This window comes from Molossus molossus, unplaced genomic scaffold, assembly GCF_014108415.1.
Source record: "Molossus molossus isolate mMolMol1 unplaced genomic scaffold, mMolMol1.p scaffold_m16_p_6, whole genome shotgun sequence".
NCBI classification, from domain to species: domain Eukaryota; kingdom Metazoa; phylum Chordata; class Mammalia; order Chiroptera; family Molossidae; genus Molossus; species Molossus molossus.
The window spans coordinates 22,826,373-22,840,981 of NW_023425399.1; the positions used below are offsets into that span (position 1 = coordinate 22,826,373).

The 14,609-nt window shown below is 45.3% G+C and overlaps 2 protein-coding genes across 2 annotated transcripts in view; both read right to left on the reverse strand.

Moving 5' to 3' along the window:
• The window catches only part of ASXL1 (ASXL transcriptional regulator 1), an 86,755-nt gene extending 86,491 nt beyond the window's left edge, over positions 1 to 264 (reverse strand). The window contains exon 1 of the mRNA XM_036245125.1: positions 134 to 264. The gene's annotated coding sequence lies outside the window, so the exon portion shown is untranslated. The remainder of the gene's footprint in view (positions 1 to 133) is intronic.
• A 3,130-nt stretch (positions 265 to 3,394) lies between these two features.
• Positions 3,395 to 14,609, reverse strand: part of KIF3B (kinesin family member 3B) — a 30,305-nt gene continuing 19,090 nt past the window's right edge. Inside the window, exons 8-10 of the mRNA XM_036245129.1 lie at positions 12,716 to 12,894; positions 11,686 to 12,016; positions 3,395 to 3,464 (exon numbers count right to left, since the gene is read on the reverse strand). Of these exons, the coding sequence (XP_036101022.1) occupies positions 11,920 to 12,016; positions 12,716 to 12,894 (276 nt within the window). The 3' untranslated portion in view covers positions 3,395 to 3,464; positions 11,686 to 11,919. The remainder of the gene's footprint in view (positions 3,465 to 11,685; positions 12,017 to 12,715; positions 12,895 to 14,609) is intronic.

The following is a 14,609-nucleotide window of genomic DNA, read 5'->3' on the forward strand; positions in this document are numbered from 1 at the left end:
AATGATTTCAGAATTCACACCCCAGCAGTTTAGGTCCAGCGCCCATGCTCTTCACCACAACTCACACTGCCTCAGCAAGATGGCAAACTGAGTCAGAGCAATGGGAAAGGGCTGACATTCCCAGAGCACTTACTAAGGCCAAGGCCAGTCTGCTTGTCCCACTAGGCACATTCTCATGTTTTCATGTTCTCTTTTTAAATCTCACAATCACCCTGTGAAGTTACAGATGAAGAAACTGGGATTCCAAGGCTCTAAAAGAGCCAGCTGTAGACAGAAGAAACAAAGTAGATGAGTGGTTGCCTAGGGCTGTGCAGTTGGGAGGAACTTGGGAGTGGCTGCTAATGAGCATTTTGGGGGTGATATAATGTTATACAATTGATGGTGGTGGCCCAGCTGGGTGGCTCAGTTGGTTGGAGCATCATCTTGTACACCAAAAGATTGTGGGTTTCCAGTCAGGGTGCATATGGGAGGCAACCAGTCAATGTTTCTCTCTCACATCATTTCTTCCTCTTCCTCCGTCCCTCTCTCTCCCTTCCACTCTCTCTAAAATCAGTGAAAACATATCCTCGGGTGAGGATTAAAAATAAATAAAATAAAAAATAAAATCGATGGTGGTGATGGCCATACTAAAAACCAATGAAGTATTATACTTTATTTTGTTGTTGTTGTTTTTTGTTTTTGCACGTGCCCCTAGCGGGGACCGAACCCGGGACTCTCTGGTCCGCAGTCCAACGCTCCAACCGCTGAGCCAAACCGGCCAGGGCGAAGTATTATACTTTAAGTTATTTTATTTTATTTTTATTTTTTTGGTACGTGCCCCTAGCAGGAACTGAACCCGGGACTCTCTGGTCCACAAGCTGACGCTTTAACCGCTGAGCCAAACCGACCTTCTCTCGAAGTATTATACTTTAAATGGGTGAACTACATGGTGGGTGAATTGCATGGTAGGTGAATTATGTCTTAATAAAGACTTTTATTTTATTTATTTTATTTTTTCCTCATCTGAGGACATTTTTCCATTTTTTGTTCAGATAGAGTGAGAGGAAGAGAGAGAGAGAGAAACATCGACGTGAAAGGGACACATCGAGTGGTTGCCACCCACACAACCCAACCAAGGCTGGGGACAAACTGCAACCCAGGCTCGTGCCCTTAGCAGGAACCGAACCCGGGTCTCTCTGGACCGCAGGCCAACGCTCCAACCTCTGAACCAAACTGGCCAGGGCAAGACTTTTATTTTAAAAGGGGAGGGTAGCCCTGGCTGGTATGGCTCAACTGGTTGAGCACTGTCCCATGGGCCAAGAGGTTGCTGGTTCTATTCCCAGTCATGCGGGTTATGGCTTGATCCTCAATGGGTGGCATGCAGGCGGCATGCCAATCAATGTTTCTCTCTTTCCCTTTCCATTCCTCTCTCTAAAAAGTCAATAAAACATATTTTTAAATAATAATAATAGATAAAAGAAACCAGATCATGAAACACCAACAAAAAAGGAGGGGCGGATACATAGAAGGAAGTGGCAGAGGTGAAATTTCTATAAGCCTCAGATCAAAAACCTTGGGGTCATTGTTGTCTCTTCTTTTTCTCTAACTCACACTCAGCAATAAACATATCCTAAGGCATGTTACCACTTCTCTCCACTCCTACTGCTTGGTCCAAGCCACCACTTCGGGCCCAAACTGCCACACTCCTTCTAAGCGGTCTCCGTGCCTTCTCCATATGTACTATTCTCCATAAAGCAGCTAGCGGGATCCTTTTAAAACATTCCTGTCAGATTTCCCTTTTGCTTAAAATCCTCCAACAATCTAAAAGTAAAACTCACTTACAATTCAGAGTTGGCCCCCTCCCAACCTCACTGCCCACTGGCCACACTTGCCTCTTTGCTACCCTCAACACACTTCTCCCACCTCCACACGACTGCACTATGGTTCCTTTCTCCTGGAATACTCTTCCTCCAACTCCCAGATACCTACATGCTTGCTCCCTAATATCACTCAGGGATCTGCTCAAAGGTAACGTCACTGTTGCAGAGAAGCAACAATCCAACCCTAACCATCACTTCCCCCAGCTCGTCACTCTAACCCAGCAGTTCTCAACCCGTGGGTTGCGACCCCTTTCGGGCTCAAACAACCCTTTCACAGGGGTTGCCTAAGACCATCGGAAACACCTATTTCCGATAGTCTTAGGAACCGAGACACTGCTTCCCCAGGCGGGTCTGCCCACATACAGATACGCCCACATACAACATGAGGAACCGTATTAAAGGGTCGCAGCATCGGGAAGGTTGAGAACCACTGCTCTAACCCCTGACCTACCTTGTTGCCCTTCAGATACAGCACATCCTTCTTTGTTAACCATCTATCTCTACCACTAGAGTGTGACATCCCTGGGGACAGAGGCTTAATCTGGCTCTCTGGGACTAGAACAATGGCCAGAACATTGTAGATACTCAAAAAAAATGAATAAATGAATCTGATGCCAAGCTGTGGCTCCTCTTGCTGCTCCTGGGGTAATCTAGCAAAGAGACTGATCACTGCATTTAACATGCTCCTTACTGAAATCTGCAACCCTCTCTGCACCCAGTCAGTGCCATATCTATGCTGATCACCTGGATTTGTACTTATTTGTGAATGAAGGTAATTCCCTACCAGACTGGGAGCTCTGGAAGGGCAAGGTTCTGAGCTGTAGCCCTTGACACCTAGCAGAGTCTTGAACAACATATGTAAGTCTTTTGTTGACTGGAAAAGGAAGATAAATTTCAAAACCAATGGCAGAAGTTTAATTTCTCTATTCCCAAACACACCAAAGGGACAACCTTCCAGACCACTACCCTGAAAAATCCCTCAGCCCCACTGTTAGGGAACTAGGATCTTGAAGTCAAGTTCAAGTGTTCTTTGGAATTCCTTGGGTAGTGAGTTGTGCCAGGGAAAGCTCCTTGCAGAATAGAATTTGCCAACTGAGCCCAGAAAAACCTGTGTGAATAGCAGGCAAACTTAAAGCTGCACTTAGTGAAATTGCTTTCTGCTATCTCAAAGAGAAATAATAGCATGTGAGGCTGGCTTAAGGAGAAAATGATAAATAGAGGTGTGCTTCACTCCCACAAAGAAAAAAAAATGGTTTCAAGGGCTCTCCTATCTGCAGGATGTGCCATGGAGTCAAGACCCTTCCCAGCCCTGTTCTCCTTTCTCCATTCCCATTATCAGCAAATCCCCATGTGCTCATTCATGTTGTTCCCTTTGTCTGGCACACTCTTCCCTCCTTCCCAGGTTGGTGAATCCCTACCCATTCTTACAGAGCACAACTCAAATGCTTTACAAACCTTTCTCCGCCTCTTCTTCCCCATCATTCCTTCCTCTGTCAGAAAATGCTCTGTGCTGAGCTGTAGGTGTCAGCACCTAGCCAACCATCCAATTATTGTGTCATACTTGGAGAGGACAATAGGACAGGCCCTCAGGGAACTTACAGTCTGCTGGGGGAGACCAAAGCAAAGAAATACAAAATTGCAAGCTGGGTAAAGGGATAAGAAGGAAACCAGGTAAGGTAGACTTCATACATCCAGGTGAAGACAGGGCCGGGGGGGGGGGGGGGGGGGGGGACACGGACCAGAATGGATAGTTGGGGAAGGCTTTTTGGAAGAGATGACTTTAACTGGTACCCAATGGATGAGTAGAAGTTAGCCAAGAAAAGAGTGGGAAGAAGCCTCCAAAAAGAGGACATAACACACATGAATTTGCAAGGCATGGAAGATGTTGGCATAACTCAAAGGAGGCCTGTGTGGCTCCAGCCTCGGAGGGCTGAGGGAGGGGTGTGAGGAGAGGAGGCAGGCCTTTTGGCAGGACCTAATCACTCTGAATTACCATCACTGGGTGTTTACATCGCCTCTGTCCTCAGAAAGGCTGGAGTATATTTAACTCCTCTCCATCCCCAGTGCAAAGCAAGACACCTGGTGCACAACAGGCATTCAACAAGTTCCTGTGGGCTACACTGTCCCCAGAGCTGCAGGTGATCTCTCGATCTGCCCATTTCTCCCACCCCAAAAGCAAGTCCCCAGTTGGCTCGCCTAACTGAAGCACCCAGGGATGGTTAACCACAAGACTGGTGATAGAAACAGAGGATGAAACAGGAGCAGCTGTGAGAGCTACAGTTACATCCTTGACAAATGTCACTAGCAGATGTGACCACAGCATGGTCCTTGGAGACCATTCTGGGGGTAAACTTCAACCAGATAGCAACTCTATTATAAGAGGGCCTTCCAAAATCACATGCCCCAAAACTAAACCATCAATGTGGAGTTCAAAATAGTCCCTAAGGTCAACTGTTTTTATTCACAACATTTCTGACAACCAAATGTATGGGTTTTCCTCTCCATTCAACAACCAATTCTCTGATTCTCCAGACACCAACTGCACATCTCACAATTCTGACATTGTCCGGAGTTAGAACAGACCCCCAGGTTAAAGGCTGTCTCACAAGACTGCCCCCACTTCAGATGCCAGTCGAAAGTCCCAGATTGCCACTTTTACTTCTGATCAACTATAAATTGGTTTGATAAGTTAATATCAAACCTCTCCTCTGGTTAGATAATTGTTTGAATGGTTCACAGAACTCAAGAAAGGGCTTTAGTTACTATTACTGATTTATTATTAAGGATGCAACTCCCAGGAACAGCCAAATGGAAGAAATGCATAGTAGAAGGTGGGGTTGGGGGGACAGGGAAGGGAAAAGCAGAAAGCCTCCACACCCTCTTTGGGTGTACCATCCTCCCAGTACCTCAAGGTATTAACTAACCCGGGAGTTCTCCAAACCCCCATTGTTTGGGGCTTTTATGAAGGTTCCATTGCATAGTCATGTTTAAGTCATTGGCTATTGGTGATTGACTCAATCTCCAGTTCCTTTCCCCTCCCTGGAGGTCAGGGGGTGGGGTTGACCCCTCCAAACCTCTAATCACATGATCAGTTCCTCTGGCAACCAGCCCCCATCCTGAAGCTATCTAAGGGCCCACCTAGAGTCACTTTATTAGCATAAATTCAGATATGGTTCAAAGAAGCTTGTCAGGAATACCAGAAGATACTCCTATCACTCAGGAAATTTCAAGGGTTGTAGAAGCTCTTCAGGGGCAAAGACCAAATATATTTCTTAAAGAATCATACAAGGTTTGAATAGTTTCTTGATTTTTTTTTTTTTTTAAACAATCTAGAAGATGAGAAGACAACTTGGTGAGAGGCAGGAATTTCCAAGTTGCTTAGCTTCCCTTGCCCAACCCAGAATTCTGTCACTTTCAAGAACACACTCATAATTCTTCAAATCACACTTAGAACTCTTGCTTTCTGGTTAATGGATCTTGAACACTTCTAAACTAATAATTATTTAGGCTAAGCCAAGCTATGGTATTTTTGTTTCTTGGATTTTTCTTTATTGACTTTAGAGAGAGAGGAAGGGAGAGGGAGAGAGAGATAGAAACATAGATGAGAGCCCTGGCCGGTTTGGCTCAGCAGTTAGAGCATCGGCCTGCAGATCAGAGTCCCAGGTTCGGTTCCCGCTAAGGGCATGTACCTTGGTTGCAGTTTGTCCCCGGCCCCGGATGGGGTTCTGTGGGTGGCATCCACTCAATCTCTCTCTCACGTCGATGTTTCTCTCTCTCTTCCTCCCTCTCCCTCCCACTCTATCTGAAGATAAATGCAAAAATGTCCTCACCCAATGAGGATAAAAAAAAAGAAAGAAAGAAACATAGATGAGAGAGAACATCAGTTGGTAGCTTCCTGTATGATCCCCACTGGAAATCTGGCCCACAGCCTGGGCATGTGCCCTGACTGGGAATCGAACCAGTGACCTCTTGGTGCATAGGTCAGTGCTCAACCACTGAGCCACACCAGCCAGGCCAAGCTATGGTTTTTAACTCTTTTTAGAAAAGGGGGTATTGGGACATTACACATAGTTTGAGAATATCTTATGAAGAAACACAATTAAGAATCATTTGCCTGAATCACACAGGCCACTGTCTTCTCTGTGCTCTTTACATACGTTGGTATTTTTAAAGTCCTATACTGTAATCTTTGCTACAATAGTCCTCCATGCTTCCCTCTAGTGAGGGCAAAAAAGGACTGCAGATACCTTCTTATGAAATTCTACTTCCTTTCCCTGCTCTCTTGTCCAGCTGACTCCTTGTTCTTTAGGCCCCACTGTAAATGCCATTTCTCCAGAAAGCCCTTCCCTTATTTACCCACCCAATCCAAATTAGGCTCCTATTAAATCCTATAATATCACTTCATGGCATTTGTCATAATTGGTAATTATATATTGGTTTGTGTTTGGTTAACACCCAGCCTACTTCCCCATTAAAGTATAAGCTCTGTGCAGTCAGTAACCATGTCAGTGTTGCTCACATCTATAAATCCAGTGCCCAGACAGAATGGTTCGTAGTAGGTATTAAATATATATTTGTTAAATACTTAGCAGCTTGCCCTGGATGGTTAGCTCAGCTGGTTAAAGCATCATCCCGATAACCCAGTGTTATGGATTCAATCCCTGGTCAGGGCACATACAAACAACCAGTGAATGCATAAATAAGTGGAACAACAGATTGATGTTTCTCTCTCTGTAAAAAAAATAAATAATAATAATAATTAGAAGCTTTTCTATAGAGGCCTAGGATTTTCTAAACATGATTTGCCCAGTACTAGCTTCTAGTGTCTTGGGATACATATTGTTCATGGTGCCCTGGCCAATTTGGCTCAGCAGTAGAGCATCAGCCCGCGGACCAGAGTCACAGGTTCAATTCCGGTCAAGGGCATGTACCTCGATTGCAGTTTGGTCCCCGGCCCTGGTCGGGGTTGTGCAGGGGGCAGCCAATCAACGTGTCTCTCTCAGATCAATGTTTCTCTCTCTCTCTCTCCCCCGCCCCTCTCTCCCCCTACTCTACCTGAAGATAAAAATGGAAAAAGGTATCCTCGGATGAGGATTTAGAAAAAAAAATTGTTCATGGTATCTTCTGAACACAGGGCCCTGTCACAGCAATAAGCACATTTTTAAAAAATAAATTTTAAAAAAAGTTTTTCTTTATTGATTGTAGAGAGAAAGGAAGGGAGAGGGAGAGAGAGAGAGAAACATTGATGAGAGAGAACATCAACTGGCTGCCTCCTGCATGTCCCCCATTGGGGATTTGGCCCACAACCTAGGCATGTGCCCTGACCAGGAATTGAACTGGCAACGTCTTAGTGCATGGGACGACGCTCAATCACTTAGGCCACACCAGCTGGGCAATAAGCACATTTTTAAATGCCTGCTCTAGTCCACATACTATGTGCTTTATTTTTTATTATTTTTTTTATCCTCACCCGAGGACACTTTTCGATATTTTGTTCGGATAGAGTGGGAGGGGGAGAGAGAGAGAGAAAGAAACATCGATGTGAAAGGGACACGTCGAGTGGTTGCCACCCACACGACCCAACCAGGGCTGGGGACAAACTGCAACCGAGATACGTGCCCTTAGCGGGAACTGAACCTGGGTCTCTCCGGACCGCAGGCTGACACTCTTACCGCTGAGCCAAACCGGCCAGGGCGTGCTTGTTGCTTTAAATCATTACTAATCCTCACAGTGGTCATGCAAGATAGGGACTATTACCCCATTTTAAAGACAAGGACCCCAAGATTCAGAGAGGTAAATTAAATTCCTTATGGTCACATGGTTAGTAAGCAGACACAATCAGAATTCAGACTCAGCTCAGCGACCAGGGTCTGTGTTCTTTCCACTCAGTCCCTACTTCTCAACCAGGAAGCACAAACTCCCAGGGGCATACTTCGGCAGGACTGAAAATATGAGAAACCATAAGATGAACATATGGCCCATTTCTGGTATTTCTTTTTTTCCCCCTGATGATAAATAACATAAAATATTTTTTGGGTTAAAAAAGACATATTTTAGCCCTGGCCAGTTTGGCTCAGCGGTTAGAGCGTCAGCCTGTGGACCAGAGAGGCCCAGGTTCGGTTCCCGCTAAGGGCACGTACCTCAGTTGCAGTTTGTCCCTGGCCCCGGGTGGGGTCCAGTGGGTGGCAACCACTTGATGTGTCTCTCTCACATCAGTGTTTCTCTCTCTTCCTCCCTCCCACTTTATCTGAAGAGGGGGGAAAAAAAGGCATATTTTAAAGTATAATATGTAATAAATGTTTTAAAATTAAGAAAAATCCACTATAGTTAAAAGACATTTCATGCCTGTTGCCCAGGTTGGTCTCAAGAACCTCCATGGAAAAACATGAGAAGCACTTATTTCTCACTCTGTCTTGCTTCATTTTATGTCCCTTTACCTTGCTGCTATATTTTTTAAATACCAGTATTCCAATTTCTTGAGCCCTGGCCTCACCCCAGCACATCCCCACAGACGGCAGGCCCAGCTGGCGAGAGAGTGCTGGCTTGCAGCCCTGGTCAAGGATACTGGCTTAACGTGGAGGCTCATGGCCATTTCCACTCCCGCCCTCCTTTTCTCTAGAAAAATTAAAATGTTTAAAGAAAGCAGCAGTGTAATAGTCACCGGCATATCATTTTCAAAAGAGTTAGTCATTTATGAGGACACCTTTTTGTAGGTACAATAAATCTGATTGATTTTTATTACACATCTTAGTTTAGAATCACTTTTACATTCCTAGACAAAGAGATGATACAAATAAATATCATAAAACTTAGAGCCCCAAGTATTGGCATATTCTTTGTCTAAAGGTAGCCAAAGAGAAGGTCAAGATCAATAGTAACTCTAAGGAGCCATAAAGCCCATTGCCTCCTTCCTGCACTAGGATTACTCATTTCATAAATAACCTCAAAAGCATTTCATTCAAGAAACAAAGGCAGGGAGAAAGGTGGCAGATTTCTGAACAGTACAAGACAAAACCTTGTGAGATAGACAATAGCCAGACCCACTATTCTTATCCAGTTCCCTCTGAGCATTTTGATTATGGCTTCTAGAGTATATTAATAGCCCCATTTTTGTCCACTGATGGTGTTCAGATGGCCCAAGGTGTTGCATACAGTGAGCCTTGACCTCAAGTGGGAAATGTGAGGCAGAACTGATAGCCCATGTTAACAACAGGGAATCGACACTTCTCAGCAACTTGGCAACAATTTTATATTCAGTTAGGGAGGACTTACAAGAGTCAGACAGGAAAAGCAGAAAGTAGCCCACGCCTGAGCTGCAGAACTCTCTGACGCCCCTGGTCATGGAGGTGTGGGTGGTGCAATTCAAGCAGCATGCAGGCAGGCATTCGACGGGGACAATCCAACGTTAGGTCAGAGTCTTAAAAAAGTGCTTCATGCCTAGATTTCTGGCCTTGGATTCTGGATCCAGGGGTCTGGGAGACATGTGACTTTAAAATATGAAGCCAGACACATTCCTACTGGTCAGAGCAAAAAGGCGCCTAATGAGGGTTGCACACACAGTCTCAAACTCCTTCTCTCAGATGATCTTAGCTGCCATTAGGCTGGCTTCCAGACTTCACTAACTGCTGCTGACACGAAGGCCCTCAGAGAGCTTGGAACATTCTAACATGACTACAGATAGGAAAACCTGGTCCCTCAGTGGGCTTGGGAGGTCCTCCACACATTTGGCTCAGTTCAGAGCCCAAAGCAGCAGCTTTCTGGTAGCAGGAAGATATTCTACTGTCTGCTCTATTCAGATATTTATCGGATCCACTTTGAGAGAAGAAAAGCACCGGAGACTGCTTGGGAAGGGATAGCTTCACCTCCACTCAGGTGTTCTTCCACTTTTTTCATAGACCACCAGATGAACACGGCTGAGTACAAGGCAAGCTTATTTTATTAACCCTGCTCGTCAACTTGCCTTTCTTCTTTTGCCTTCTTAGAAAAGTTCTATGGTCACGCAACCACGCTTGGTCAGAATAGCCACCTTGAGACATCGGTATTAAGGAATTCTGTTATCTGCAATGTTGTTTTCAGATTTACCAGATGAATATTTTCAACCTACAGTATTCATACTAACTTTGAAAAAATGTGGTGCAAGAGACAGGTGGAACTGGCAGATAACCATCTTATTCAAACAGGTAAAGTGGTAGTAAAGAGAAAAGCAGGGTTTGATCCCAAGGAAGATGAGGGAAGGCTCCATTATGCTCTGGGAATTACTGAAAAGGGCCCTGGGTTCAGAAAGAATGGTAACTAAAAAGGAGATAGGCTGCCGGAAGACAGATCTCCATTTGTAGAATGCTAAGACATTGCACTTGGTATCTCCTCTTTCCCACAGGTTCTGATCCAGAAATGTGCCATGGGAACTGAGCAGCGGAGTTAAAGTATAACTCAAGGCCCACTTGAGCTGCCACCTTCCTGAGGCACCATGCCAGCAAGGTACACCAGTGTGGCAGACCTGGGGACTCATACTATCCCCTCAGGCTTGGCTCGTGGACACCCACTTGGGAGCACTTCCAGCCTGGATTAGTCATTCAATGGGCCTTTAATACAGACAAAGGCAACAACTGTACATTAGTGTATTTCTAAAATTGGGCAAGTTCTGGGTCTCTCTCTCTCTCTTAGACACACATGGACACACTCAAAGAACATAGGCACTGCTGTGCTTGCACACCCACACACACTTATGAGCTTCTTGAGGGAGAAAGGAGTAACATTCACCTAATGACCAACATAAAATGAAGCTTTGAATTACAATAATACAAAGAACTAAAACTTATAAACCAAACTAGTATATGTAAATGGGGAATTTCTAACTCTCTCCTCTGAGCCTATTTAGTCACACAGCAACTCCTCCCCACCACTTTAGGGTCTGCCCGTGGAGGGGTGGGGAGGGGAGGGGGGCACCGTTCCAGGACTAGGTGAGTTTCAGCTGAAGGCAGGCAGAGTTCCCTTGCTTCCACCTGTTATGTCTTCCCTTCACACTGCCATGAGCCTCACGTCTCTGTCTCCACATCTGTCCAGTCACCCTATGCTCTCTATGCAAGTATGGAACAAAGTGGGGAATTCAAAAGTGCCACCATATATCTCATTCTCCTACTCTTGTCCCATCAGAGAAGGCAGAGCCAGCCTCCCTTCTCCCACAAAACAAGCCCACTGCAGAGCATGCTCTGGAGGAAGATGGGCCTAGGAAGGGGTGTTCAGAGTACACTTGGCTAAAGATGGTGACAAATGAAGAGGAAAATGACATGGTGTATGGACATGGCATCAGTTTACAGATTCACGTCTTTGACAGGATGGTCATGGTTTTGAGGTTTTAAATAAGTTGCTTCTCTAAATCCTTCGAGGAGGCAAAGGGGATGTGATTTCTATCGCTTCCAACATTAATCCCTCAGGAGCAGAAATTGGTAGTTTCCTTGGAAAACATTTCCTCATTCAGCAGATCCACTTTTCACTGAGGAACATGGATCATGCCCACTGGGGACTTGGATCCAAATGAGATATCTCATTTTAACCTACAAGAACAAGCACCTATTCAAGTTCCAGGGCTTTCATTTCTCAATCTCACTGTCATTTTCTCCTGAGGCTTCTAAGATTTGGTCCTGCTAAGGTAACTCTTGATTCTGCCCTTCGGTTCAACAAGTAGGGAGCCCAGTGTAAAGAACAGGCTAGAAAAGGAGAGGGGAGAGGAAGGGGAGGCAAGGGAAGGGAGAGGAGAAGGCAAGGGAGAAGGGAAGTAAGGTCACTGGTCATTCTCTTGCTTTCTACTTCAACTACCGCACTTTACCTTATCCATGCATTTCTGAGATGCTAATGAAAGGACGTTGCCCAGAGGAGCTGAGTGCCAGAGTAGGACCAGCACCTTTCAGCCAGATTAAGTTGGTTAATCTGCAAAGAGGCCATCACTTCTCCCCAGGGGAATGGTTCTGAGTTTGGGCTGGAGTCCTCTCTGCAGGTATCTGCTCATCTCTTCTCTCAGAAGGTAAATGCTGTTTATACCCCGGGAGAGCAGGAACTGGCTTTACTTTGGAACCAGCCCCCGAGACTGTGGATAAAGCTGAGATGCAGGGGTTCCTGAGGAAGAGGAGGAGGATCCCGACTTCCTTCCGCTTTTAGGCCTGCAAAAGTCAAGCACATGTTCACATTACACATCCCATTTCTGTCACCAACACAGATCACACTCCTTTCCCATCAAGTGCCACTAACATTTCGAGGTGGCCTTTCCTCAATGGCCTATAGACCAGTACACCTTCAGCTGTAAAACTACCAGTCTGGCAAAGCCTGACCCTACGCACATGGCCAACATGACCTGCTAACCAAGGTGTGAAACCTCAGGGAAGGGACTCTGACTCTCAGCAATTGATCTTCCATTTAAATAAAATCTTGACTGTCTTCTCCAAATTGGCAAAAAATACTAAGTTTCCAGGTACAATTTCTTCCATTTTTGGTTTTTCACCCAGTTGTTTTCTTTAAACTTCTAATTCAGAATTTAATATGATAGAATTTCTAATTTAGCACCAAATTAAGTCCCTGGTACCTCATGGGAACCAAAGAATTGTTCCCTGTTTCACTAGACACATGCTCTTTATAGTAGGAACCGGGCACGTTAGGCATTCTGGTATTCAGTCTACCTGGCATAATGCCTGAACCATAAATATCTGTGTAATAAATGAATAAACACAGGCGTAAAATGGCAATGTTTTTGGTGTACCCTGTAAAGCATTCTATGATAAACAAGCACTCTTGCCACCCTCTACCTACATGTGCTCTTGTTCAAACATGTTCTGTTCAAACACAAGTCATCAAGAGCCACTCACCTGGCCTTGGATTTCTTATTTGCAGTACTTTCAAAGGATGACGCATCCACCTGTATCTCATCTTCATCCTGTAGAGCCGCATCCAATGCAGCCTGGACTTTGGGGGCAATGGCGGGGCCCTCATAGTCTCTGGTGGTCCGGCTGGGCATGTCCAGCTCTAATAGCACGATGTTCTCTGCCTGCAGAAGCATAGCCAAAACCAGCTAGGTTGGTTTCCAATCAGACACAAAGTACAAGCAATGTAGACCCCTCCAAACACAGAACTGCAAATTGCTTGCTACTCAGAGCCTACCATGAACCTGCCTAGAAGTGATGTAGTTTTTATAATTCTTTTTCTTGGCAGGATTACAGATGATTTTTATTCTCTAGGCTTATCGCTATTTTCCTTAAAAATTTTTTTTCTGAACAATGAACATGTACTACCCCCTAAGTAAATAATAAATTAAGTAAAACCCATTTATTGACAACAATGTAATATCACAAAAGGTATAAGGAAGAAAACAGTAATAACCAATAATCTCACCACCTACAGCAGTTTTGACGAATGTTTAGGTTGCCAAGGGGAGAAGGCAGGTATGGTGTATGTGTATGGAGGGTGTGTGTGGCAGTGTATGTGCTTGTAACCACATTTTAAAAGTCAGTCTAGCCCTGGCCGGTTTGGCTCAGCGGTTAGAGCGTCGGCCTGCGGTCCTGAGAGACCCGGGTTCGGTTCCCGCTAAGGGCACGTACCTCAGTTGCAGTTTGTCCCCGGCCCTGGTCGGTTGTGCGGGTGGCAGCCACTAGATGTGTCCCTTTCACGTCGATGTTTCTCTCTCTCTCTCTGTTCCTATCTCTCCCTCCCACTCTACCTGAACAAAAAATGGAAAAATGTCCTCGGGTGAGGATAAAAAATAAAAAATAAAAAAATAAAAGTCAGTCTAGCCCTGCCCAGTTTGGCTCAGCAGTTGAGTGTTGGCCTGTGGACCAGAGAGTCCTGGGTTTGGTTCCTGCTAGGGGCATGTACCACACACACACAAAAAAAAGTCAGTCTGGCGCCCTGGATGGTTTGGCTCAGCAGTTAGAGTGCCGGCCTGAAGACCGAAGGATTGCAGGTTCAATTCCAGGTCACGGGCACATGTCTGGGTTGCAGGTTCCATCCCCAGTGACTGGGGTCCTACGGGAGGTAACCAATCGATGCATCTCTCTCACATCAATGTTTCTCTCTCTCTCCTTCCCTCCCTTCCACTCTATCTAAAAATCAATGGCAAAATATCCTCAGGTGAGGATTAACCAAAAAAAAAGTCAGTCTGAAAAAAACTTAAATAAATAATAAAAATAGCCCAGCTGGCGTGGATCAGTGGTTGAGTGGTTGAGTGCTGCTGACCCATGCATCAAGAGGTCGCCAGTTCAATTCCCAGTCAGGGCACATGCCCAGGTTGTAGGCCCAGTCCTCAGTTGGGGGCATGCAGGAGGCAGCCAATCAATGTTCTCTCTCATCAATGTTTCTATCTCTTTCTCCCTCTCCCTTTAAAAATCAATTAAAAAAATAAATAAAAATAAAAATCAGTCAAGGCCCTGCCTCATAATTGGCCTTGTGGATGGATTCCTTCACTGATATCCTGTAGTGAGCCTTTTCCTAGCTCATACATACTTTCCCCTAGGCAAGTGCATAGGGGAAAAGAACCCAGGTTACACATCTTGTCCTCTAGCTCCTCCCACTCAGTGGAGTTCAGGCCCCAGCACTCCGGGGCCCGCAGGTGAGGCCATTTCTGGGAGAAGGTGAGGAGAGGGAGTGGGATCAATTTTATACACTGAGATACTGCTTAAAATTTCTCTTAATGGAGTGCGTCTACTGCTAAAGACATCTGAGAGCCACTACTTTAAAGTCTACCTTTGGATCAGGTTAGCACCCTGG